The sequence below is a fragment of the Mirounga angustirostris genome, unplaced genomic scaffold (assembly GCF_029215605.1).
Source record: "Mirounga angustirostris isolate CCGP_5_RB_7025 unplaced genomic scaffold, mMirAng1.0.hap1 SCAF_1, whole genome shotgun sequence".
NCBI classification, from domain to species: domain Eukaryota; kingdom Metazoa; phylum Chordata; class Mammalia; order Carnivora; family Phocidae; genus Mirounga; species Mirounga angustirostris.
In genome coordinates this window covers 213,411,630-213,438,033 of record NW_026991709.1, presented here as the reverse complement: position 1 = coordinate 213,438,033, position 26,404 = coordinate 213,411,630, and the positions used below count along the sequence as shown (strand labels likewise).

The following is a 26,404-nucleotide window of genomic DNA, read 5'->3' as shown; positions in this document are numbered from 1 at the left end:
GGGTGCAGGCTGGCGGGACGCTAGCCCCCACCCCACCCGGCACGGTCTGGGGGCGCCCTCCCCCGGGAGCCGAAGGCAGGCCTCTGCGTGACCCCCCGCCCTGACCGGGCCTGCCTCTAGGAGGAATCGAGGGGTCCTGGCTGGGTCCCTCGGCACTGTGGAGGAGAGGATCCCTCGGATGTGCTCCCCAGACAGTGCCCCCCGCCCCCCGCCACGGTTGTGTCCCGCCACCCCAGCCCCGAGACGCCTTTCCCCCCATTATTGGCCCACGTGTGCGTGGAGGGGGAGGGGGCGCGCGGAGTTGGAGGCGCCAGCAGCGGGGGGAGGGGGCGCGCTGACATCCCGGCTCGGTCTCCCGCGCCCCCCGCCCCCCCGACACCGATCTGGTATTTTCGCCGCATCGATTCTGGATTGTTGCGCCGCCGCCGCCGCCGCCGCCGGGAGGAGCCGGGAGGCCGGGCGTTCCGGGGTCTGGCCCGGCACTGCGGCGCTGCGGACGCCCTCGCCAGCCCGGCACCTGCCCCTGCCCCCCTCCCGTAGCCTCTCACCCCTGGCCAGGCTCCCAGACTGTCCGGGGCTGAGCCCTTGTGCAACGGGCAAGGGGGTGTGTGGGGAGGGGGCGGCTGCCCCTGTCCCAGGCCGCACCCTGGGGACTCCTTTCCTCTTCCAGCTCCCTCTGGGACGCCCCCCCCCCCCGGTCTACTTCCAGCTCCCCCCATGTCCTTATGTGTCTTTAGGCCAATGGGGTTGTGGCCTCAGTTTCTCCTGAGGACTAAGGTAGGCTCTGGAGAGAGGGGCAGTGTGGCCTCCAGATTGCAAAGTGCAGCACTCTGGGAGGTGGGAGTCCCGCGGGAGCCTGGGTGTCCGGTCCCCCTCCTCTCTCCCTTATGGGGAGCACGTGGATGCCTATGCCTAGCTTGGGTCCCAGGGACCACCAGTCTGTGTGGAGAAGGTCCACTATTCAGGATCTTGGGGTCCCCCTCATTCATGGTAGAATCTTTCTTGCCGTGCTAGGGAGTTCCTGGCTCCCGCCAGAAAAGGAGAGGGCGGTGCAGAGCGGGGGGGGGGGGGGGGGTCTCAGGGCTTGTCCTACCCATGATCCCCTGAGTGACCTTGGGGAAGTCCCTGCTCCTGTCCAGGCCTCAGTTTCCCTTTCTGAACAACTTTGGGGGGCCCCCCGGAAGTTGTCATTGCTGCCCCACCTCTGCCTCCCAGCTGCCCTAAGGCTCCCCGGGTGCAAGTAGGGTTCTAGTGAGGGTTGCAGCGTGACCTTGGGCCTCCCAGTCTCTGGGCTTGTGGGGTGGCCTGGGTGGCTGTGGGCGCCCCCGCCCCCTCTGCCCTTCTTGCGCTTGCCAGCTCCTGAGAGCCACACAGGGGGGCTGAGCCAGGGAGGCTATTCCAGGGGAGGAGGTTGGAAGGCCGCCTTTTGTCACTGAGCCCTGGAATTCCCCCATCAGGACTCCTCGGGAGACAGGCCTTCATCCACGTTGCTGCCGAGAGGAGAGGCAGAGGCGGTGGCAGTGAGAACCCAAGCCCTGGTGTGAGCATGTGTGCTCACGGGGCCTGGCTCGGCCCTCCCCAGGAGCAGGGCAAGGATCAGCCAGGCGGGCTCCTGGTGGACAGTGAATGCTACCTGAGGTTGCACCGGGCAAGCGGTGGGGCGGGGCGGGGGGGGCGGGGGGAGACAGGAGACAGAGATAGGCAGAGAGAGCCCGAGAGCCCCCCTCCCAGGGCTAGGGTGAGGATGGAATGGCCCAAATTCCGGGGGGCTCCCCTCCCGTGCTCTGCTCCTGTGTCCCCCACCCAGGAGGGGAGACCCAGGACCCGCTGGCAGGTTCCCCGAAGCCTGAGGGTGATCCCCCAGAGCTCCTTGCAGACCCAGCCTGGGCTGGGATCTCTGGCTGGGAGCCCCCCTGGGAGGACCCCGACTGCCCGCGCAGGACCTGCACTCCTGGCTGTCTGGCTCAGTCTCTCTAAGCGCGCCGCCACCCCGCGTCTCTGACCATCTCCATCTCCATCTCCCTCTCCCCGTCTCTGTTTCTCCTCGATCTCTGGGTCTGTCTCTCCCTGTCTCTGCCTCCGTGTCTCTCTCCGTGCCTCCATCTGTCTCTGTGTGTCTCTCTCCCCCATTCCGTCTCTCCCGTGTGTCTCCCCGTCTCTGGGCCTCCATCTCCCCCCTTTGCCCGACTAATTTTACAACCTGAGCCCATCCTAAAATAGCTCCCTTTTAGCTGATCCGACCCGGATCCTTGTTGGTGCCAGCGCCCCGGTGCCCCCGGCCCTGCCCGCCCCCCGGGGGGGGGGCCGGTGGTGGCGGCGGCCCTGGAGGATTCTGGGAGCCCCGTCCCTGTTTCAGTGGTGACTCAAGCGCTTTTTCACTTTTACTCTTAAGAGGAACTGTGTGGAACAGCCGTTACTTCCATAAATCCTGGCGGCGGGAAGGCTGGCCTCCCCGCGCTGGCCCTGCTCCGGGCCTCCCTCCCTGCCTCCCTCCGCCCGCCTCACCGCCACGTTAGTTATTCCGGGTTTGGGGCCAAATCCCTCTTGGCTGCAGTGCCCAGGATTCCCCGGGGCCGAGGCCACCGCAACGCCGGCCGCCAGGGCCCCTCCCTCATTCATTCATTCCTCCCTTCATTTCTGCCCCACGCTCCCTCTCAGCGTGGCACCCCTCTTACTGCCATTTCTCCAGTGGGGAGACCGAGGCTGGGAGGGTGGCCCTGACTTCTGATGGGTTTAGCAGGTATTTTTTTTACATGCCTCCTAGGGGCGGGATGGGGGGGCAGGAGGTCGTGGGGTCTAGGCCTGACCTGGGCTTTGGGGGGCTGGGAGAGGGGCCAAGACCAGAGAGGGCCAGGGCCCGCCCTGGGTGGCACAGCATTATGGCGGGCAAGGCTGGCTTTGGGGCCACTGCCCCCACTTGGCTGTTGAGGCAGGCCTGGGCAGGTGGGTGCTCCCCGTGTGCGCCCCCCACCCATGGTCTGATGCCTCTGCTTGGCTCCTGCAAAAAGCACAACCTGGCTCCAGGTCGCTCTCCCTCTCTCCGTCCCTGTGTCTGTGTCTCTCCCTCCTCCCTTCTCTGCGGAGGCAGGGGTGCCTCAGCAAGCGCCAGGGCCAGGCGCCTTGTAAATCACGAAGCTGGGATTCTGGCGAGTCAGCGTTCTCTCCCTCTCTCTCTCTCTCTCTCTCCTTCTCCCTCTCTCTCCTTCTCTCTCTCTGTCTCCCTCCCTCCCTCCTTCTCTCCTTCTCTCTCTCCCTCTGTCTCTGTCTCTCTCACCCCCCCACCCCTCTCTCTCTCTTCCTCCCTCTCCCTGTCTCTCCCCCCCCACCTCTGTCTCTGTCTCTCTCCTCCCTGTCCTCCCTCCCTGTCTCACACCAAATGGATGGGAAACACTCACCACGTCCGGGGTCCTCCTGCCCCACGCAGCCCTCACATGCGAATGCCCGTGTTCACACCAACCTGCACACGCGTGTGCTGCCTGCTCCCGTCGGGGCATGTGGACCTGCGGTGCCCCATGCGGCGGGGCGGGGGGGTGCCCCCGGGACGGAACCACACCCACGCACATGCACGCACACGTGCGTGTTCACTGCCACCTCGCCCACGAAGACACAGCCCTGCCCCGCCTCCGATGGGCCCTAACGGGGGTCCCGGAGGCAGAGACCGAGGGAGGGCGCCTCGGATCTGCATGCAGGTCTTGCTCAGGAGGCTCAGAACTGAGTTCTCGGCTTCCCGGTGCGTGACGCCTGGCAGGGCACCTAACTCCTCCGTGCTCCCTTGTCCTCACTGTGAAATGCAGTCAACGGTAATCTTCCGAGGATTCAGGGCGGGAGGACCCCTGTGAGGTGCTCAGCGCAGGGCCTGGCACACAGTAGGCGCTTACAGATATCTGTTGCACGAAGGAATGAGTGGACGGTTCTGCCAGCCGAGAGAAGGAACTCTCTGAGCCTCCATCTCTGCCCACGTGAAATGCGGAGTACAATCATGCCTTCCTCCGAGGCTTCACCCTCAGCGCAGTGCCTGGTATACAGTGGGTGCCACATAAATGTGGCTGTGATGATGGTGGTCGCTAAACTAATAATTGGGTTAAATGTCTCAGAGGCATTTCCAACGTACCCTCCCCCTGATGTTGTCACTGCCTGCCCGGCAGGAGCCAGGCCCTGGGCTGGGTGATGGGAACAGCCGTGAGCCCTGAGGATTTGTCCAGGGTCTTCCTGAGTCTGGCCAAACCTGTGGGGGTGCCAGCATCCTCTGTCGTGTGGGGTGCTTGGATGGGCGTCACGTAGGCAGAGGATGGGATTGCTCTCCCAGGGATCTGGGTGCTGGGGTCACAGCAGTGAACAAGAAGGACCAAATCTGTGTCCTGGAGGGGCCGCAGTCCAGGGGCCGGGCCAGGCCGGGCTGCCGCTTTGGCTAAGGAGGAGGTGGCCCATGACCTGGGACCGAGCAGGGGAAGGGAGTCCCATGGGATTTGGAGAGAGCAGGCGGGGTACAGGATGGCCATCTCTGGGGAGTCCCAGCGACGGGGCCAGACCACGTGCTTGAAGGGCCCAGGGGCAGGGCTGAGGAGTCCGGAGGTCCACGGTCACGGGGATGCAGGTTGAAGCCCCAGCTTGGCTCCTTCCTGGCTGCATGACTTTGGGTGGGTGGCTTCGGTGCTCAGTGCCTTGGTCTCCCCCACCAGAAACCAGGAGTGAGGATAGTCCCTATTTTGCAGAGTTGATAGCTCAGTAAATGCTCAGCCTCTGGAAGGTAGGACCCCGCGCCCTGTCTCTCTCACTCTCTCTCCCACACCCTGGCCCTCTGGCTCAGCCCCTGTCATCCTCCTGGGACATGAAGGCACAAAGAAGGAAGGCAGGAGATCCAGGGTTCAGACTCCCTGGTCACTTTGATGGGAAGTTTTAACTCCCATTGCTCCGTGTACCCAGATTCCTCTCAGGGGCCCACAAGACCCTGCACAACCAGCCCCCAGCACCTCCCTGCCCTCACCCCCTCCACTCTTCTTCTCGTCCACTCGGTTTCAGCCACACCACCCTCTTCAGTGTTCTCGCAAAACATGAGGCATGGTGCTGCCTCAGGGCCTTGGCACATGCTGTTTTCATTCTCTGGAAAGCTCCTACCCTGGCCCATCATTTTTTAGGTCTTTGTTCACGTGTTCTCTCCTATGAAAGACCCTCCCTGACCACTGCCAGCTAAAAAACAACCCTAAGGCATTCCCTGGCCCTCCCCAAACTCCTTTAAATATCTTCAGAGCACTTTGTTCAAACTGACATTTTATTGCATATCTGTCGGCTTGTTTCACATCCATCCCTGCCCCGATCAGGATCCAGGTGAGGACTGAGCCCGGGTCACTGCTGGGTCCATAGCACCGTGCACGGAGCTGGCACACAGTAGGCGCTCAATAAATGTTTGTCCAACAAGCAAATGCATCTCGCCCTCATTAGGTGGGAGTTAAGCCTAAGCTGTGATGCTCTGAGCTTGGGGGGGGACTACCTGAGGTTAGGGACACTGACTGGTGCCACATGGACCTGGGTTTGAATACGGGCTCTGCTATTTGCCACTTAACCTGGCCTTAACCTAGAAGAAAAGACGTTGGAACCAGGGCTTTGAAGGGCGCATAAGAGTTTGGGATACAAGGGGCGCCTGGGTGGCTCAGTTGGTTGAGCGACTGCCTTCGGCTCAGGTCATGATCCCGGAGTCCCGGGATCGAGTCCCACATCGGGCTCCCTGCTCGGCAGGGAGTCTGCTTCTCCGTCTGACCCTCTTCCCTACTCATGCTCTCTCTCTATCATTCTCTCTCTCTCTCAATAAATAAATAAAAATCTTTATTAAAAAATAAATAAAGAGTTTGGGATACGAATTTAGGAGGTGGTAAGATAGTTCTCAGTAAGGTTTGGTGAGTCACTGAGTAAATGAGGGAGAGAGAATCCTTCCTGGAGAACTTGTGGTTTGTGAATAGGAGCTTCATGGTCCAGCCCATCCAGCAAGGGCTTGGACCCAGGTGTCTACCTCCCAGCTGCTGCTGCCCTTTTTGGCCAGGAAGTCCCAGTGAGCCAAGTGGCATTTCTGGGAACGGCCTGGCCTCGGTCCCCCTCCCCCCAACATTGCCTCTCTGGTTACCAGGAACTGACAAAAAACTCCAACACCCCACAGCTGCCGTATCCCATTCTGCCCATTGTACAGAATGAGAAACTGAGACCCAAAGCAGAGCAGTGATTTGTTCCAGGGTCAGAGAGAGGGTGAGAATGGAGGCCCTTGTCACCCAACCTCATTCTCTTGCAGAGTCTGCTTGGCAAATGGGTGCTTTAGCCCTGGGCCTCAGATTTGGGTGGGGGTAGCAATAGAGCCAGACTCTGAACCCCAGCTTGTGTGGTCCAGGCTAGGTCTGGGGGGAATCCCCGAGGAGAGCAGGAAAGGCTGCCTGAAGGAGAAGGAACACTGGAGACAGGGCTTTGAGGGATGTGTAGGAGTTCGGGAGGATTCTCGGGATCTGGCTTGCCTTGACTGTCTCCTTTGCCTGGCCAGCCAGTGAGGGCATTGGGAGGTGCCCTGGGGAAGATGTCTTGGTTGTGGCAGGTCTCGTGGGACAAAGAGAGCGACAGACCTGCCTCTTATCTGGGCTGACCTCCCAGGGAGGACAAGGGAGGATAGGGCAGCAGGTCCCTGACCCAGTTACAGACTGTTTGTCTTCCTTCCTCCCGGACCAGCTAGGGTCACTGGTGACGTGGTCTCCCGCCCCTGCCCGCCTCCCTGGCACCTTTCCTGAGAGTGGGCCCGGAGGGAGTAGGGCACAGAGAAGGGGTGGGACCCAGAGCCAGGGGAGGGGTTCAGAGAGAAAAGGGTTCAAGGAGAGGAGTCTGGGGACCTGTCAGTCGGCCCCTGCTGGCTGACCGTCCAGCTGCCCCTTCCCAGCTACCTCTTATCGCTGCCCCAGTAAAGCGCCAGAACTTGGGTGGCAGCCATGGCCCAGCATCAACACCATTGCCTTGGCCTCCTGCCACCCTGGTGTCCCCTCCATGGGGGGCAGCGACCTGTGCCTCTCTTGCTTCCCCACCCCCAGCCCCTCTGGCCAGGCAGCCTGGGCTCTGGTCCCAGCTCTGCTGACCAGCTGTGTGACCCTGGCTGAGTCACTCCCCTTCTCTGGGGCTGGCCTGTCAGGTGGCATTCAGGCACAGGAAAGCCCTGTGGAGGTTGGACAGGGACCGGCCGCGGATGGGCCCCCCTGCATTCTCCCTCGGCCTCAGCAGGGCCAGCCGGGGTGGGGGGAGTGGGCAGCGGAAAAGAGCCCTGAGGTCCAGTGCCCATCACAGCTGTTGCGGTGACTCACACTTTGGGGGACATTGGAGTGGGGAGCTGGGCTGCCATATGCTGAGCCCCATCCCCCCTCCCCGCCCCGGCCAGGGCGGGAGGCTATTTTCAGAGCCCCGGTAATAGGTGAAATCTGAGGTTGTTCCCCTCCCCAACCCTGGCACCCCCCCCCCCCCGCCGCCATCCCCGGCCAGAGGTGCACAGAGCCCTGAGAGCGTACAGGCTGGGGGTCCCTGTGAGTGTCCAGCCCTGGAGGTGGGACCGAGCCCAGGCCCATCCAGCCAGCAGGCAGACTGATAGCCCAGAACGACTGTTTCCCCGAGACCCCAGGCTGTTCTGAGGAAGCGGCCGATGGCCTTCACAGGGCTCGGGGGGCCTGGGCTTGGGGCCTCACACAGGCCCTGAGACCCTGTGGGACCCCCAGGTCAGGTCTCCGCCCCTGTCTGGGCCTTGGATCCCATCACACAGTGGGTAGCAGAGCCCTGGGCCTTCCCCTGCGTCCTGGAAGATTGAAAGCAACCGGAATAATTGTAACAATGTCAACAATAATACTAAGAGTCTAGGGCAGCCTTTCCAGAGCTGGGCGGGGAACGGGGCTCATATCCCGGGAAGAGCTAGCGCTCCCGTTCTGGAAGCCTGCATGGCCCAGGCAAGAGCGGAGACGGGGAGCCCAAGGTTCTCTTTGTCTTCCTTTCTCCTGGAGGCTGAGAAACCAGGTCCCAGATGTTCTGCAGAGTGGGTTCCGCTTGATGAAAAACGGAGAGATGAGACAGCCCTCCCACCCCCCCAGGAGGGGGCAGGGGTCTCCCATGGCGCCATGTTGCTCTCAGGGGGGCCCAGCCACGGCTGCTATTGTTTTCATGGGGACAGTTCTAGGCCCCTCATGACTCGGTCCCCTCCTCTTGGGGCCTCAGTTTCCTCATCTGTAAAATGGGTGTTGTGGCCTCCCAGCAACACCAGTTAGGTATGATAGGGGGGTGGGGGTTGAAGTCACAGGTCTGGCCAGGCCTCAGAGCCTCCCCAGGCCTCAGATTTTCCGTCTGAATGGGTATGTCGGGGGGCAGCCCCAGGGGCCCCTCTCCCCAGCTCTGAACCTCCAAGGCCAGCTCCCCTTCTCTCGTGTGTTCTGATCTCTTGCCTTCTTGGGCCTCAGCTTTCTCAGCCCCTGCAGTGGGTCTGCGCAGGAGCCTGTCCTTCCAGCAACCGCTGACATCCAGGCTGCCCTAGTCCTGGCCCATGGACCTCTGTGGGGCCTTTCTGCACAGCTGGTCTATAGGAAGGCCCCCCTAGACCTCATTTTTTTAATTTGTGCCAAGGGCCAGTACAGGTGGCCCTCGGACTGCTCGCCCCACAATCTGGTGTCAGCTTTCTTTGCTGATAGGGACGCTCTCAGAGCCTGGTTTCTCCTGCAGCCATCCAGCAGCCTCTGTGTGCTTGGCCCTGCTCTACACATTGGAGTTCATACTTTATTTTTATTTTATTTTATTTATTTATTTGTCAGAGAGAGAGTGAGCGTGCACAAGCAGGGGGAGGGGCAGAGGGAGAAGCAGGCTCCCCGCTGAGCAGGGAGCCCAACACGGGGCTCGATCCCAGGACCCTGGGATGCTTAATCGCCGGAGCCACCCAGGCGCCCCTCGAGCTCATACTTTAGTGCAGGAGTTTGCTAACTACAGGCCTGGGGCCCAGTGCCTGCCACCTGTTTTTGTAAATAAAGTTTTATCAGAACGCAGCCATGTCCATCATCTGTGTGTCATATCTAGGGCTAGTTTGGCGATGCGGCACTGAGTTGAGTAGTTGCAACGGAATGGAATACTCACTGTCTTGTTCTTTTTTTTTTTTTTTTTAAAGATTTTATTTATTTATTTGAGAGAGAGTGAGAGAGAGAAAGAGCACAAGAGGGGGGAGCAGGAGAGGGAGAAGCAGACTCCCTGCTGAGCAGGTAGCCCGATGCGGGACTTGATCCCGGGATTCCAGGATCATGACCTGAGCCGAAGGCAGTCGCTTAACCAACTGAGCCACCCAGGCGCCCCTCACTATCTTGTTCTTTAAGAGGCTTTCAGACTGGGGTTTGCCGCCCCCCCGTCCTAGTAGACAGCAGATAGGTCCATAACATCCCCGTTCTCCTGGCCTCACTTTTCCCCGTCTGTACAATGGGCTAGCCCCCATCAAGCATCTGGGGACCCTCAGCTTGGCCTGTCTGTATATTGGGGTTCAAGACAGCCCTCCATGAACTTCTTGCCTTGGCCTGCGCCTCCCACATAGTCCAGGCCTCTGGTTCCCCACTTTCCCCACTTGGGCAAGGGGTTCACGCCTCTCCCCCATACACTTCTGCTGGGTCCCCTCTGGCCTCGACTTTTCCCCAGGAGGTGAGCAGGTCTGCAGTGGTCCCCCTGCGCACAGGCGCCTGGCCCTCCCTGGGGGTCTTCCCGGGGCCCCCAGGCCTCAGTCTCCCGGGCTGGGCAGTGGGCCACGGTCCCCAGCGCCCCCTGACCTCTGGCCTCTCGTGCCTGCAGGATGAGTTCCACCCGTTCATCGAGGCGCTGCTGCCTCACGTGCGCGCCTTCGCCTACACCTGGTTCAACCTGCAGGCGCGGAAGCGCAAGTACTTCAAGAAGCACGAGAAGCGCATGTCGAAGGACGAGGAGCGCGCCGTGAAGGACGAGCTGCTGGGCGAGAAGGCCGAGGTGAAGCAGAAGTGGGCGTCCCGGCTGCTGGCCAAGCTGCGCAAAGACATCCGGCCCGAGTGCCGCGAGGACTTCGTGCTGGCCATCACCGGCAAGAAGGCGCCGGGCTGCGTGCTCTCCAACCCCGACCAAAAGGGCAAGATGCGCCGCATCGACTGCCTGCGCCAGGCCGACAAGGTGTGGCGGCTGGACCTGGTCATGGTCATCCTCTTCAAGGGCATCCCGCTGGAGAGCACCGACGGCGAGCGCCTGGTCAAGGCGGCGCAGTGCGGCCACCCGGTGCTCTGCGTGCAGCCACATCACATCGGCGTGGCGGTCAAGGAGCTCGACCTCTACCTGGCCTACTTCGTGCGCGAGCGAGGTGAGGCGGGCGGGCGGCGCGCCCAGGGTCTCGGGGTCCGGGGTGGGGAAGATGTGCGCGCGCGTGGGGGCCCCGTGGCGCAGGGGCGGCGGCCCACTCGCGCGTCCGGCTGGGGACGTGGTGCAGGTGGGGACCGAGAGGGGAGGCAGGTGCAGTGGGCGAGGCTGAGGGGGGCCTGCCGGCCTGCGCTAGGGCAGGACAGGCACCCGAGCAGTGAAGGTCTGAGGGGAAGAGGTACGGTTCAAGGAGAGTCTGAGGGGGGAGGCGGTGTGTCCAGAGGGTTGAAGGTAAGAGGCAGGCCCTTGAGATCTCGGGAGATGAGACCCTGTCCCAGGAGGTCCGAGGGGCAACATAAGGCCTTGTTGGGAATAGGGGTGAGGACAGGACAGCGACCAATGGGAGAGAGAGTCTTATCCCCCCAGGAAAAGCTGAAAGAACACTGGAGTTGGGCGCTGTGAATGCTAGTTGATCAACTCTCAGAGCTTCAGCAGAGGCCTGACAGGTCCCACCTTTGTGCTGAGTGGGAAGCTGGGTGCTGTGTGACTTTGGCTAGGTTACCACCCTCTCTGGTCCCCTGTGTCCCTGGCTCTGGCTGTTCTAGCTGGGTGTTTGCTGGCTCCATGGTCAGTGCCCCACGTGGAGACCAGCAGGGTCTGTGAGGGTGGGGAAACCCACGGCAGCCTCCTGGAGAGAGTGGTGCGGCAGAGCTGAGCTCTACGGGGTGGCGGGACAGTGCTGAGTGTGGGGTGTCCCAGAGGGTTGGCAGCCTGGGCAAAGATGTAGAGGCAGATGTGTGGCCCGGCCTCTGGATGTCAGCAGGGCTGGTGGCCCAGGGCCGGGCCTGGCTGGGAGGGCCGTGGGCCCTGCTGCTTCCTGGCTGCGTGTCCACCTTGGGCCTCAGTTTCCTCCATCTGTCAAATGGAGGTTAACAGAGCCCCTAGCTGGATGAGGCCCCGGGGGAGTCGCCAGGTCATGCATGTAGCACGTGAACACTGGCCTGCCACGTGGCAGGTGGCAGCTGGGAATGTCTTCGTGTGGACAGAGTCAGGTGTGCTCATAGAACCTAATGGTCACATGTCACATGCCCCACCAGTGCCACCCCCCCACCGGGGCTGAGTCTGGTGCGCACGTGGGTACACACGGGGGGGCTGCCTGAGTGTGTCCGGTGGGTACACCCAGGTTGCCAGCCCAGCCCCGGCAGATCCCACAGGCACACACGACCAGAAACAGACGGAAGGAAGGCTGCGGGAGGGGCGGTGGTGGGGTCTAGCGGGGACAGACTCAGGGCTCACTGCCCAGGGGCCACGTGTAGCCCTGCCCTTTGTGGCCTGTGTGACTTTGGTCACATCACAGTTCTGTTTCCTCTGTGAATGGGTGTAACCACCGCACTTCTCCTAGCGATGGGGTAAGGATTAGATGAGGTTGTAGGGCTCCCAGTCTCCAGGGTGTGTGGGAGGGAGAGGCAGTCGGTTTCCCAGTCTTGACCTTGATTCCTTGACCTTGACCTCTTCTGCCCCCGCCCCCACCCATGAGCCACAAACCCACTGGGGCTGGGAGCAGAGCGGCCTTAGGGGCCGAGGAGGCAGGGGGTGGACAAGGTGACTGGCTGTCCTGGGCAGGGGGCAGGGGTGGCCTTGGGGGCTGCAGACGCATTACCATGCTGGTCCAGGCCTCTCCCACCACTTCCATCCTCTGAGCCTGGCCCTGCCCCCACCTCCTCCGCGCTGAGCTGATAAAATTTTGAAGCGAGTTTTCTGCCCATGTCAGCACAATCTCCAGGCGCCTCCCCTCCCCCAGCCTGCCCCCTCCCCCCTCGGCTCAGCAGGCAGGCTGGGCCTCCAGGCTTCCCCAGACACCTTTGTGTCCCACTGCCATGCCTTTGCCAGCCAGTCTGATCGTCCTCCTCGCTCGCAGGCTGGGGAAGGTCAAAGCTGTGCCTGCCCCTGCTTCCAGCGGGCTCCATCATCCCCACGGGGAACCCCTGCTCAAACTGGCCCCAGCCGACCCAGCCGCAGCTGGGCTGGGCGTGAGGGGAGGGCCGATTCCAAGCCCGACTCAGCCTCAGCCGCTGGCCAGCTGGGTGATCCGAGACAAGTCGCTGAACCTCTCTGTGCCTTCTTTCCTTGTCTTTAAAATGGGAAGCTCAAATTAGCTGCCTGGTTGGGTCCTCGTGGTGAGTGCTCAACAGGCAGCCCTCACGGAGGCATGAGGAAACGCCAGGCTCCTGGCGAGGGCTCCTCGGGCCCCTATTCTTACCCCCCTGTCCCCGCCGCAACCATCCTGATCACGGTTACCATTTACCAATTCCACGCCCGTGCTTTGTGCCTCCCCGTGCTGGGCAGGCCTTTCCCGTGTGGAAAACTCCTGCGTATGCTTCAGAACCCCAACTCCTAACTCCACTTTCTCTCTGCTGGGCATTTTTTCTATCCCATTCTGTCCACAGCCCAGCAAGGCAGGAATTGCTGTTGTACTCATGTCACAGGTGAGGAACCAGGGCCGGCGGAGGAAACAGGGCCTGACTGCCCAAGGTCCCAGAGCCAAGGGAGGGATGTGGGTGCCGGCAGCTGCTGTTGACAGCCCCCAGCCCTCCACCCCGGATGGTGGTGGAAGAGGATGGAGGTGAATCGTGGGGTACAAAGTGGGCAGCCTGGCAGCCTTGTTGGCACCCCAGGGCTGGGGCTGTGTGCTAGGCTCCCGTGGACTGGGGTTGCCCTCCAGGACCCCCAGCCTCATTCTGGGTCCCAGTGAAATCTCTGTTCTTGGCCAGGCAGGTGTCCGTCCGACAGCGGAGAGAGCTGGCTGCCCACCGCCCTCCTCCTTCCGTCTGTGGGTCCCGGGGCTGGAGGGGGTTGCAGCCTGGGCCACAGCACAGCACCCCCTTTGAGCAGCGCCGCTGGGATTTGATGAGGAGGCTGGGGACGGAGCTCTAGGGATGTGCGTGCAGGGTGGATGTTGGGGTGGGGCGCTCCCTCCAGCTGCAAGGCTACCACCTCTGATGTCAGATGTGGGGGACAGCTGGTGCATCAGATACGGCTCCTCAGAACAGACAGACAGCCGGAGACAGACGTGCACGGAAGCACCGCACTCAGCTCTGCCCCGACCTAGGACAGGCCTGGCAGCCCCCAGGGAGCCGTCTCTCCTAGGGGTCAGGTGGACGGACAGGGGGGCTCCCAGCCCTCCATCCTCAGGTTTATTTGGGGGGATGGGGGAATGGGGATGAGCTCTGAGAAGGCCCTTTCACCCCTGGGGCTGCCAGGCCGGTCAGAGGCTGGGGCACCTCCTGGGGCTGAATTTGGCTGCCCCAGGCGTCCATCTGGAGCCCTAGGGCCCTGATTCCAGGGGCTGGCCTCAGTGTGTGCCCTGGGGGCAGCCTAGGGGCCAGCGGGGGGGGAGGACCATGATGAGGGGGTGATGTGAGCTCCGCTTTGGGGCACAGGGGGCTGCCTGCTAAATGGGTGCAGTGGGTGGGGTGCAACTGAGTGGGGGGCCCGGAAACTGACCATTCACAGTTCAGTGAATAAGAACAACAGCAGGAAAACAAAGCAGGGGCAGGGTGTGGAGAGGGGTGGGGAGGGGGGCGCCCCAGACCGAGGAGAGTGAGGAGGGAGGGAGGCCCCAAGGAGGTGGCTCTTGGGATGAGGCCTGAAGGAAGTGAGGGAGCCACAGAGGGATTTGCGTGAGTGCGGCAGGCATGGGGGCAGAGCCAGTGCAAAGGCCCAGGGGCCGGCATGGCCCAGAGCCTGAGGAGCAGAGCAGGAAGGCCTCCGGGCACCTTCAGAGGGGGAGGCGAGGCCTGCCGCGTGGCTTCCCCGTGAGGGTGATGGGGAGGCCAGGAGCCGGCGAGCCCGGCCCTCCTCCACCTGCCTTGCATTTGGGAGGGAGCCTGGAGGAACCAGGGCCCAGAGAGGGAAGCCGCCGGCCCAGCCCTGAAGCCCAGCCAGGCTTCCCCGCCCCCTCCGGCGGCCTGAGAAACCTGAGGCGCGGGCGGGCGCGGTGCCAGGGCCGGGCGGGGGAGGGGCTGCCAGGCCCGCCCGCTCCAGCAGCTGCCAGCCCGCCCCGAGCCGCCAGCCCAGATGGTGCCCATCTGCTGACGCTGACGCGGGCCGGCCTCCCGTTCCCGCCTTGTGCGGTGCCAACCTCCCAGCATGGCGCTGTGGGCAGGGGCCGGCTTGGGAAGCTTGCAGCTGCTGGAGGGGCTCCCCAGGGTGCCCCAGGGAGGGTCCCCGAGCCCCGCTGGAGGGAAGCGGCAAGCAAGCAATAGCGACGGCAGCGGCAGCAGACATATTGCGTGCGCCAGACACCGTGAGCTGGTTCTGAGCTCATCCCACATTTTAGCTCACTTAATTCTCTCCACCACCCTGCGGGAGACGGACTGGTACCTTCTCCCATGCACCAGGTAAGGAAACAGGCCCAGAGACCATCAGCCGCTTGCCCAAAGTCCCACCGCCCCTGAGAGGCAGAGCAGAATTAGAACCCACAGGATCCTGAGTCCTCCAAACCCTAAAAGGAAAAAAAACCTGAAAAACACTTTGGAGGTTACCAGGTGACATCCACACCCTCCCAGTTGTGCTGCCGATAAAAAAAAAAAAGGAGGTGCTGAATACACGGTGAATAAATGAATGAATAGCAGTGAACCGCGTTGAAGAGCCCACCGTGACCAAGCCTGGGGGCCAGGGTCACCATCAAGTGCACCCTGGGTCTGGACGGCAGTTTGTGTCCATGCTTGCTTCAGGCCATGTGAGACGCAGTCTCATCTCCAGCCTTGGTTTTCCCGTCTATAAATGGGGAGCGTGAGAACCGCATCCACCGCACTGAGGACCAGAGGCAGTGATCCTCAAAAAGCATACAGGAAGCACTAAATAAATGCTCAGTCCCTTCCCGGATCCTCTTCCCCAGCCCCAGGAGACAGTCGGTGGTGAGGGGCACCTCAGTTCTGCTCTGAGACCCTAGGCTTCGTTCCTCCCACCCAGGGAGCCCACGGGGGCACCTGTGACCCAGGACGGGCTCTCCACTGGCAGCCAGCCGTGTCACCCACTCCAGGTGTCTGGGCAGCGGAGGGGTGAGGGGCTCCTGGCAGCCTGGGTTCCCCCGGGGCCGGGCAGCCAGGTGTACGGGCCGTCTGTCTGTGCAGGGAAGGTGGCTGCACAGGGGTGAGGCCCAGACGCCAGCTGACGGCCTATTTATAGCGATGGCAGGCCTCCAGGCTCATGGTCAGCAGCAAAGAGACACCCAACAGGTGAGGGTTCCGCTCACAGAGCAGGCCGGGAGCCCGAGGGGGGCGCTGGCAGTGTTGGGGCATGGTCTGTAGCCAGACGACCCAGGTTCAAATCTTACGGCTCCTGCGTTGCATGGCCCTTGGGTAAGTGACGTCACTGCCTGTGCCTCAGTTTCCTTCCCTCTCGAATGGGCCTGATAAGAGCATCCTGTGCACATCGCTGGGCCCTGTGGGGTTAAATTAGGGAATGCGTGCAGAGTGCTAGAACATGGGGGTACACAGTAAGCACTCAAAAGTGATATGTTGCCTTAGGAAGGGACCCTGACACCTGCCACGACATGGAGGGACCCCGAGGACACTGAGCTCAGTGAGAGGAGCCAGACCCAGAAGGACACATCCCGCAGGACTCCACTCCCAGGAGGTCCCCAGAGGAGTCCCGTCCACACAGACAGACGGGAGAGGGTGGGAGCTGGGTCAGGGGGTGGGGAGTCCGTGCTTCGTGGGGACAGAGTCTCCGTGTGCAGAGATGGAACATTCTGGAGACAGAGGGTGGGGGTGGCTGCAGGATGGTGTGAGTATGCTTCATGCCGCTGAGCTGTGTGCTTAGAGACGGTTGCGATGGTGAATTTTATGCTGTGTATTTTACCCTCACGGAAGCAATTACTTGTTGCCATTAATGATAACTAGTAATGTATTCTATATGTATCGTGTCACGATAAATAATTCATGAAAGTATCAGCTATGGTGATATAATAACAGTGCTTATTACCCTCAACGTGCTTGCGGTTCTCGTCCCAGCTCTGCCTTCTGGCCCGCTGGGCAGCCTTGGGTAAGTTAGCGCCCATCTTTGTGCTTCTGTTTCTCCTGCAAAATGAGCGGAGGGAGTGTCCGCTGATGGAAACGGAGACGGCATCTTCGAGAAAGCAACCTCTTAGCACGTGCTGAGCGCTCAGAAAGGGGGGAGTGCGTTTGTGAGTAGGTGCTCCCCTGGAGGTGGTGTTGCACCCCTGTGGCCCAGGCAGGGGTGAGGGGGCTCCAGAGGCCGCCCCGCGGCGAGCCCTGCTCACACGTCCACCCGGCAGGGCAGGGCCCGGCTCCCCGAGGAGCCAGCACATGGCACCTGTGGTGGCCATCTCCGGCATGGCGGGGCTGCACTTGCCACCTTGGCCCTCTGCCCAGCGAGCCCAGGGGAGGCCGAGGGCAGCTAGGGACATCTCTGGCACCACCCCACCCCCCCCAGCCAGCTGCCAGGCCAGCCCCTCTTCCTCCAGCTGGGTGTGGGCAGGAAGTCACAGATGGTCAGAGCTGGTGAAGGATGAGGGAGGGGGCATATGGGGACACTGCGTGTCTTGTCCAGATGGGGAAACCGAGGCCTGGGGGGGGCATTGCCCCGGGCTGCCCCATAAGGGCCCTTCCTCTGGTCCGTCCTGTCCCATCTTGTGCTCCAGACTGACTTGGAGGGGTGTTGGGAGGTGGAAGTGGGGGGGGGGACCCTGGGGCCTCAGGGAAAATGACTTGCATGTGGGGAGGGGAGCTCTAGAATGCCAGAGCTGAGGTGGCTTCCAGACCCTCCAGGAGGCAAGTTCTGGAATTCCCAAGGCCTGAGTTCTAGAATCTTCAGAGCTGGGATCATCACCATCCAGGCAGTCCTACAATTCTCCTAGGTTGGGGGCACCTGGGGGGCTCAATGGGTTAAGCATCCGACTCTTGATCTGAGCTCAGGTCTTGATCTCAGGGTGGTGAGTTCGAGCCCCGCATAGGGTTCCACGCTGAGTGTGGGGCCTGCTTAACAACAACAACAAAATTCTCCTAAGCCAGCTTCAGAACAGCTCCATCCAGTAGAATACAGTGTGAGCCACATAAATAATTTCACTTTTTTTTTTTTCCTGGTATCCACACTTAAAAGTATAAATGTACAGGGGAAATTAGTTTTAACTACATATTCTGTTTGACCCGGGACATCCAAAATGTTGTCATTTTGGAGACACGATCAGTATGAACAAGTTATTGAGATGTTTGACGTTATTTTATTTGTTCTCAGTCTTTGACATTCAGCCTGTGTGTTGCGCTCACCCCCGATTCTGACCAGCCACGTGTCAGGGCTCAGAGCCACACGTGGACCGGGCGGCTCCGCTCCAGAGCATCTGAAGTCTAGACAATTTCAAGGCCGATCTCAAATCTGCTCCCAGTTGGATAGATGAGAATGTAAGGAGGGATTCTAGACTTCCCCAGCTGGTTTCTTGAAAATCCAAGGAGTAGGTTCTAGAAGGTCTCACCGTGGGTCTTTTGATTATAGAAAGGCAGGGTCTCTTCTTGTCAGCACTGCTGACATTGGGGCGGACCAGTCTCTGTGGGGGCATCTGGGGCACTGTGGGGGCCAAGCAGCATCCCCGCCCCCACCCCCGTGATACCAAGAGCCCCCTCCCAGTTGTGACAACCACAAATATCTCCAGACACCACCAGATGTCCCTCACCAGGATCATCCCAGTTGAGAACCGCTATGCTAAGGGAAGCCTTAGAATTCTTTGAGGTCGATCCAGGAAACAGTTCTAGAGCCTTGATCAGCAAGCTGGTCCCTTGATCTAGAATTCCTGAGGTGGGTTCCTGAGTGTCTAGAAGCAGGGTCCAGAATGTTTTGTGTTGGGTTTTTGCTTACTAAGGGACGAGCTCCAGAATTCTGCGAGTTGGGTTCTAGAACACCCTAAAGCGGGTTCTAGCATTCTTCGAGGGGAGTTTTTTTCAGCATCTGGGAACAGATCTCACATATACCCAAGCTGGGTTCTCAGGAGTGTGAGGATTCCCAAACTGTGAAACCTGTCAGCACTTCTCCAGTCAAGTACTGATTTCATCAATACTCAAGAAACCCGTTAAGTGTATTCTTGAGCACTGGGGGCAGGTTCCGGAATTCCTCACATTGGGTGTTTGCACGCGCAAGGACAGGCTCTGGAATTTTCTTGAGCTGGGTTCTAGAACTCCCATGGTTAGGTTCTAGAATTATCTGTGTCAGAGATCCGGAAAGCTCAGGTCGGTTGAGGAAGTCTGTCCTAAGACCAGGTGACTGAGCAGAGTATTTCAGAAAAGATGCTTGCGGAGGGGAGGGAGGCAGGTTTTAGTTTCTTCGAGGTTCCCTCCACAGACTGGCGGAGGTAGGGGCTGCCTTCTTGGGGGCAGCCAACTGGATGGGGGGCAAGATGTTTGGGAGCATTTTGTGGGGGTGTGTGACTTTAAAGAACCTAAAACCAGGTAGTCCCAGGAATAAGAATCGAGATTTCATTTGATCCCCAGCAGATGTCTGTTGCTTTTTGGATGCGGGGACATGGAACCCTGGGTGTGTTTCCGGAGGCTGTCATGGGGCCAGGGGACACCGGGGCAGCTCCTGCCCACAGCTGGAAGGGTGCTCAGTAGGTCCTCAGTTGAAGGCAGTGGCTGTCCTTGGAGACTGTGACACCTGATGGGAGGCAGACTTACATGCGAGTGTGTCAGGGCGTTGGGGCACTTGTGGGCATCCCGAGGGCTCATGAAGTTACACTCAATCGGCAGATGTTCGGTTCTGTTGGCACGGTTTCATTTTATCCTAATCCCACATTTAACAGTTGGGGAAATTGAGGCCCAGAGAGGTAACACCGCTGGCCTGAGGTCACGTAGCTAAGAGGCAGAGGTCTGGTAGATCTGAGGGCCCACAATGGTCCCCTGGGAAGGGGCTGTTTGAGGTGTGACAGGGACCTCCCCAGAATGTCCCAGGATCCCTCCCTTTGGGCTTAACAGGACTTTGGTGCTAGTGAGTGGACACCAGGTTCAGTGGGCTCAAGGAGCACCTTTGGGGGCTGCACCCTGGCTAGGGGTTGGGCCGGCCTCAAACTCTCAATTCAGGGGAACCAGGGAGGCAGGTGGTGCAGCCAAGAGGCCAGGTGTCTCTCTCTGGGTCTCTGTCTCTCCGTCTCCATTTCTCTGTCTCTCTCCTAGTGCCTGTTTCTGTCTCTCCGTCTCGCTCTGTCTCTGTCTCTGCTCACCCCGAGTTTGTCCCTCTCTTTGCCAGTCTCCTCCCTGCCTCCCACCCAGGCCAGCCCGTGGGCTGCCCGGAGGTGGCAGCAGCAGCTGAATGGGCCCCTTGTTCCTGACCACACCCGCCCCTTGGGGTAACCCTGGGACAAGCCCTGGCAGCCGGCTGCCTTAAAGGGCCAGTGCCCAGAGAGAAGGGGAAGGAGAGGGGCCGCCTCCACTCCCGAGCCACACCCCTCCCAAAGATGGCAGAACTGATATTTGTGTATGTTGGGGGGGTGCCATACCCAGACACCCCTGGGCTCCTGTAGCCAGATGGGGGGACCGGGGGCTGGGGGGGCCTGCCTGGGGACGGAGACAGTGCGTGCATGGTAGGGCTTGGGTTTGACCTCAGACAAATCCCGGCTCTCTGTGCCTCAGTTGGTTTCCCCATCTGTCTCTGGGGCTCCTCGCGTCCACCCTGGGGCTTGTTGGGCAGACAGAACGGTTATCTGGGCCAGAATGTGGTATACAGTCGGCGCTCTTCCCGAGCCGGTGGGGCTGTCCTACAGCACCTGAGCCCCGGCATTCCCCTCTCAGGGCCTGTGGCTTCAGGGTAGAGCAGGGCAGTGGCCGTGGGTACTGCCAAGGGGCAAGCTGGTTAATAGAATTAAAAGGCTTTTAGAGCTTGCCCGGTGCTGAGTTGGGCCCAGGGCTGCATTTATGGAGTACCAGCTGCACACCAGGCCCTGTGAGAAAGGCCCCACCCGCAGCCCCGTTTTGCGGAGGAATTCGGAAGCTGAGCCACACCATCCACATTTCACCGCAGGCCTGCCACCTGCATCCTCCGCTCGGGGCTGGGAAGCATTGGGCTGCTCACTGGCCCTCTCTGGGGCTCAGTCTCACCTTCAGAGCAATGGGAGCGGCCCCTGTCCACTCGCAGACTGGAAGCCTTTCTCTTGCCCACACAGAGGACGCCACGTCTGCGAGTCCGGGGCATCCCCGGGGGCCCTTGAACAGGGCTGCACCCGGTGGCCACTCTGGGTGGCCTCGGCGCTCCTGCGCCCCAGGCCCGGCCCCACAGACGGCCCGGGACAGGTTGCTGCCGGATGGACAAGCCTGTTCCCTGCTTCCTTATGTAACCAGGTTATGCAAGGGCAGCTTACATAAGGGGAGGCCGGGCCAGCGCCCAGCTGGGGAGGGGGAAGCTCTTAAAGGGGCCAGTGTGCCCTGAGTCTCCCCTCCGGGGCCCCCCCGCACTAACCCACATGGGGGAACCTCATCAACCGGCCGATTCCGGGCTCGTCACTGCCACCTTGCCATCATTATTATTACTGCTGTTGATGTTGTTTATGCTCGACTCTGTTCTTTCCCAGCCACAGCAGGTCAGCCGCTGGGGCACAAAGCCCTGGCTCGTCCTGCTTTGCCCCTGACGCTCGCTTAGCTCCTTCTCTCCCCGGGCCTCAGTTTCCCCGCCTGTGAAATACGCTTGCCTCGTGGGGTTGCCGAGGGAGAGATGAGTTAAGACCTGAGAGAGGTCTAGGGCAGTACGGGGCACATACAAGCTCAGTGCTCAGCCAATAGAACCACTTTGTCGTCAGGAGGTGTGATTCAGTGCTCGGTGCGGGCCAAGCACGGCTCTGGGTCCTGGGGGCACCGCAGGGATTGAGACAGAACCACAGCCCTTGTGGGGCTCGCAGTCGCTGGGGGAAACAGACAAAGGCAAGAATGAAATGTTGGTTGGTGATGAGGACTATCAAAAAAATAAAGGCAAGAGAATAAAGATAGGGGGCTATTTGTAGGGAGGGGGCCCTGTCTGAGCACCTGATATTTGAGCTGGGACCTGAGGGTTGAGGAGGAGCCAGCTTGTGAACAAATGTGAGGAGAGAATTGCAGGTGGGAGGAACAGCCTGTGCAAAGGTCCTGGGGTAGCACTGGGCCTGGCGGTTTTGAGAGCAGCGAGGAGGCCAGTGTGGCTGGAGCAGAGTGGGTGAAGGGTAGAGAAGGGGGGAGGGAGGGGATGGGGCAGGTGTGATGTGCAGGGCCTCAGGGGCTGCTGGGAAGACTTGGGCCTTTACCCCAAGGAGGTGGGAGCCCTGGAGGTCTCACAGGCGCCCTCTGGCCACTGTGGGGAGCACGGACGCTAGTGGGAAAGGGGGTGGTGGGAGTTGAGGGACCCAGGCCACTGCACAGGTTCAGGAGAGGGATAATAGAGGCAGAGGCAGGAGGCCTATTCCTAGTTCGTTCCCTTGGTTGCCAGCCTGGGCTCGGTGGGGCTGTGCAAGTTGGTCACCTGGATCGTGTGCCCCTTCTGAGACTGGCACTGGCCCTCCTGCCCCCTGCCTGCAGCCGGGCACCTGCCTGGGCATATGCGGGGGAGTGAGGGTTGAGGTGAGGGCAGGGTGCCCCCGGCATGCCCAGGGCCTCTCCTGGAATCGGGCACTGCTGTCATGCAAGCTGGGTATGATCCCGGGAAGTCCACGGGGCTCCGGGGGGGCCGGGAGGGCTGCTGCCGGGTGCCCAACCCCAGCACGGCAGCATTTTGCCCATCTTCATCCCCATTCTCGCCACGGGAGCTCAGGCCAGCACCCACCCCGCTCAGCGCCTCAGTTTCTTCATCTGTGAAATGGGAGTGATAATCTGTAACCGTCGAGTGGGTTCAGTGAGCACCTAGCATACAGTAGGTGCCTTTGCTGTGATCAGCAGCGATAAGGCAGGAGGCCAGAAGGGAGAGAGCCTGCCGGCATGGGAGGTGTGCAAGTGGAAACCCATAATACTCCCTGAGATGGGCCACTGGGCGGTTAACTGACTTGCCCTCTCTGAGGCTCTGAGGCCCTGTTTTGTTCCAGCGAAATGAGGCCACACACCCAGAACCCCCTGTGCATGGCCAGATTCCAGCACAAAAAGGTGTTGAGGCGGATGTTATGCTGCCCCAGCCCCCATGTGACAGCCGGAGAAACTGAGACCCAGAGTAAACAAGGGGCTAGCCTGGAGTCACATAGCCGATCGGAGGCCGGGGCAGGGGGTCATCTCACCATGCCCCGGGAACAAGAAGACACCTCTGGAACAGGTGGCCTGGCGCCAAGCCACTCACTGTGCCTCAGTTTCCAGATCCGTGAAATGGGCACACTCCTAGGCTCAGTAGGAATTACTGGGCTCCCAGGGAAGAGGCTGCAAGGGTTGATCTGGCCAGCCTGAGGTTCTGGACACATCCTCCTGGGATGCTGGGGAGACTAGTGGGGGATGCCAAAGCAGCCCCCCCACAACCAGTTCCCCTTTGCTGCTAACTGAAGGGATGAGAGCAGATTCCTGGCGGCTCCTGAATTAGCTCAGGTTTTCCAGCTGATGGAGGGGGAGCCATTGTAACTAAACCCCTGTGCCCCGGAACCTCAGCCCCTGCCTGGCCCTGGGGGGAGCTGACCTGGCCTCATCCACTCTGTGGAAGGACTGGAGTGAGACCATCTCACCCACCTCAGACCTTGGCCCATTGTGGCCCCCGCCAGACCCAGACACATTTAGGGAGGCAGCGGGTGGTGGGGCTAAGCCCCCCTGCACACGTTGGATGCTGGCTGTAAACCTTCTGAGGCACCGTCAGCCCCTCTGTAAATCTGTATGTAGCTCCTGGCATTTAAGCACTCAACACATGGAAGTTGTGATGATTATTTTCATACACTAGTCTCACTCCCCACAAGCCCCTTCTGTGCCTGGCAAACTCCTACTCACACATCAAGGCCCCAGCTCCAGTATCCCCTCCCCCCCCGAAGCCTTCCTGGGCCCCCAGGACAGATTCCAGTTACTTCCTTGGGCTTCTCCAGCTGCAGGTCCCTCCCTCTGATATTCAGGACCAGGGGCAGTTGGGGGACCTACTCAAGAGAGGATTTCTGCTGATCCCCAAAGGACCCAGGGGACTAGATGGGCAATGTTTGGGTGACATTCCACACTCAGCCCTGGGCCTGCTGTCAGAAACCTCTTGTCTCACACCGATTGGGGTCTAGATCACCCTCAATCCAGTCTTTCCCTCCGAATATCCCCCAATTTTCCCAACACTCCTCCGATTCCTTTGACAAGCATTTATTCCGCACCTGCTGTATGCCAAGCCCTATCAGGATAATTCCAGTCATTCGCACAACAAGCAGGTATTGAGTGTCTGCTGTGTACCAGCCCCTGCTGGAATAATCATCACTTGTCTGCAAGCATCGATTGAGTGCCGACTCATGTGAGCATCGATTGAGTACTGACTGTGTACCAGGCTCCCGGAAGAGTGGTCTCAGGAAGGCCAGGGGAATAGAAAAGTCTTCCCACTGACTCTCCCTTTGGGCTTGGGCCCTCGAGTTTCCAACCTCCTCCAGCATTTGAGGCAGTGGGTTTAAAGTGTGGGCACTGGCACCAGGGTAACTGGGCTCTGATCTGCCTGTCCCCTTACTGGTGGTGAGATTTGGGCCAAGCCCCTGCCCATCTCTGGCCCTCAGTTTGCCCCTCTGTAAAATGGAGTGCCCAACATCTGAGGTGTTTGCACCTCAACATTCACTTTGTACAGAAAAGGAAGGAGGCATGAAGAGGGCCTGCAACGTTCGGGGCCCCCTGCCTCCTCCCAGGCAAGGCTGGGATGGGACCCATTCTACCAACCCCACTCCAAGGCCAGGGTGCTTTCCCTGGAGGCCCAGAGAGTGGCAGCGCTGGCCTGCGGCCACACAGCCCAGGACAGAACTCTGCCCCGCTCCGGAGCCCTCCCTCGGTGCCCGCCTCCCTTGGCAAGGCTGCTGGCCTCCAGCCTCCCGACTCCCCTGGGGGCTGCTGAGTCGGTGGTGCGGCCCAAGAAACATGCGAAGCAGGGCTGAGCTGGGGGGGGCCGTGGCTCCTCGGACGCCCCCTGCCTGGCCCGGTGCCCCCCCGCCCCGCACCCATTTTTGGGAAGAGGGTGTTCTCCAGCCTTCCCGCCCGGCTCCGTCCACCATGCGGCCACAGATGGTGCTGGGGCCGGCCCGTCCCCTCCCGGGCCCGCACATGTGTGCTCAGCGCGGGCACATGTGGCCCCCAGCTCCCCGCCCAGCTCGCCCCCCGCCCCCGCCGCGGCCACTGAAGCGGGCCTGCCAGGGAGGCGGGAGGAGGCCCTGGCTTGGCTGCTGGAGAAGCCAAGAATTTGTTCCAAATGTAAACAGCAAGTTATTTTAAGTCTGCCCCCCTCCCCGGGTGGCGTTGACACATTTGACATTGGAGGGGACCAGGGGAGGAGGCTGCGCGTGTGGGTATTTTTAACCTGTTTTTCACGGCCCCGGTGCCACCCGGAGTGCGGAGCGCGAGCGCCGTGCAGGCCGCGGCCCCGTGTGCAGGGCCGCCCGGCTGGCACACGCGGTGAACCCCTCGGAGGCCAAGAGGGGCCGGGCGGGGGGGGCGGGGTGGCGGGGGGGCCCCTCGCGGCCCCCCCCCGCCCCAGCCCCGTGCCAGCCCGCGCCTCCTGCGCGGACAAAATGGCCGCCAAGGCCCGCAGAAGCATCTGGAACCCGGGGGAGGGAGAGTGGAGAAAATGGCCGCCTGAGCGATGATGTCATAAGGTGGCGTGGCCGCCAGAAGCGTCCCGGGGTGGGACTAGTCCCGGCCTGTAGGCCTCCAGGGGGGCCCTCTGGCCTGCGGGGACCTCCCCGCCGGGGGCTCGGGCCAGGTGCCCTGAAGGAGCCGGGCCAGAGCTCCCGTGGGGTGTCCTGGACTCCCCAAGTGCAGCCCAAGGCCTCGGGCTGGAGCAGCCAGCGGCGCTGGGGAGGCAGGGGGGGCGGTGGAGGGCCGCTACCCTGACCCACTGGCCCGAGGTGGCCACGGACGCCCAGCGGGCCGGAGCCAGGCCACGGAGCAGGCCAGGCGGCGGGGGAGCTGGGCTGGGTGGGAAGAAAACAGAAACTTTTCTTTGAAAGTGACTCCGAAGCAGGTTGGCTCGGGCCCAGGCAGCCGGCGGCAGGGGAGAGGAAGAGGGAAAGTGTGGTCCAGACTCGAGGAACACGCGGGTCAGGAAGCACAGGGCGAGGGAGGCCCGGGCGGAGACCGGCGTCCAGGAGGTCACCCGGCGGGGCCCTCTCTTGCCTCTCGGGTCCCCTGGAGACCTTCTTGTCGGCCTTTCCCAGACCATTCCCCGGGGGCCGATGAGCGCATGCCTTGGACGTCCAGCATCTCGCTTTTTTTCCTTTGATTTGTCCAAGTGACCCCTGGAGAGGGGGTTTGGGATCCTCTGTACGGAGATGTGGGGGCTCAGAGAGGGAGAGTTCTTCTGTGGAGGTCACACAGCCAGTCGTTGTCGTCGTCATTCCTGGGTTTGGGAGTCTGTGTTCCGAGCCCCTGGGGGCGCTGCAGGGGGAGCCCGGATTTGTGCCGGAGTTCCTCGCAGCTCAGGGCGGTCTCCTGTTGCCCACACTCCCGGCGAAGTCCAAGGTCAGTTTAGCCTGAAGCCCTCCTTCTGCGGCTCGAGCCCCGGCCCTCCTTGGAATGCCGGAGACAAAGCCCTTGACCGCGAACTTCGTGGGGCAGGACTTCGGGTCTGTTTTGTTCATTGCTGTGTCCCCAGGGCCTAGAACAGGGCCTGGTACACAGTAGGTGCTCAATGCGTGCGTTGAACAAAAGAATCACAGTTTCGTCTTCTGCTTGGATTTGCGCAGACACTAGTATGGGATGGGGGTGGAGGCTCAGGGGCATGAAGCTGGTTGTCACATAACTGGACATACATGGCAGTCTGTTGTCACACTTCTTGGGAGGGACACAAGTAAGTGGATTCCCGAACTTCTCCAACGTCAAGCCCAGATCCTGTGCCCTGGGGCTGTGGGCACATAAACCACATTTGAGCAGAGACCTGAGTAAAGTGAGGGGATGAGCCAGGCAGG

At 61.1% G+C, this 26,404-nt stretch overlaps 1 protein-coding gene across 4 annotated transcripts in view; it reads left to right on the top strand.

The window, feature by feature from the left end:
- Nucleotides 1–26,404, top strand: part of NFIC (nuclear factor I C) — a 69,325-nt gene that overhangs the window by 6,604 nt on the left and 36,317 nt on the right. For all 4 annotated transcript variants that reach the window (XM_064574719.1, XM_064574710.1, XM_064574727.1 and 1 more), the window contains exon 2: nucleotides 9,817–10,348. In XM_064574719.1, the coding sequence (XP_064430789.1) occupies nucleotides 9,817–10,348 (532 nt within the window). The remainder of the gene's footprint in view (nucleotides 1–9,816; nucleotides 10,349–26,404) is intronic.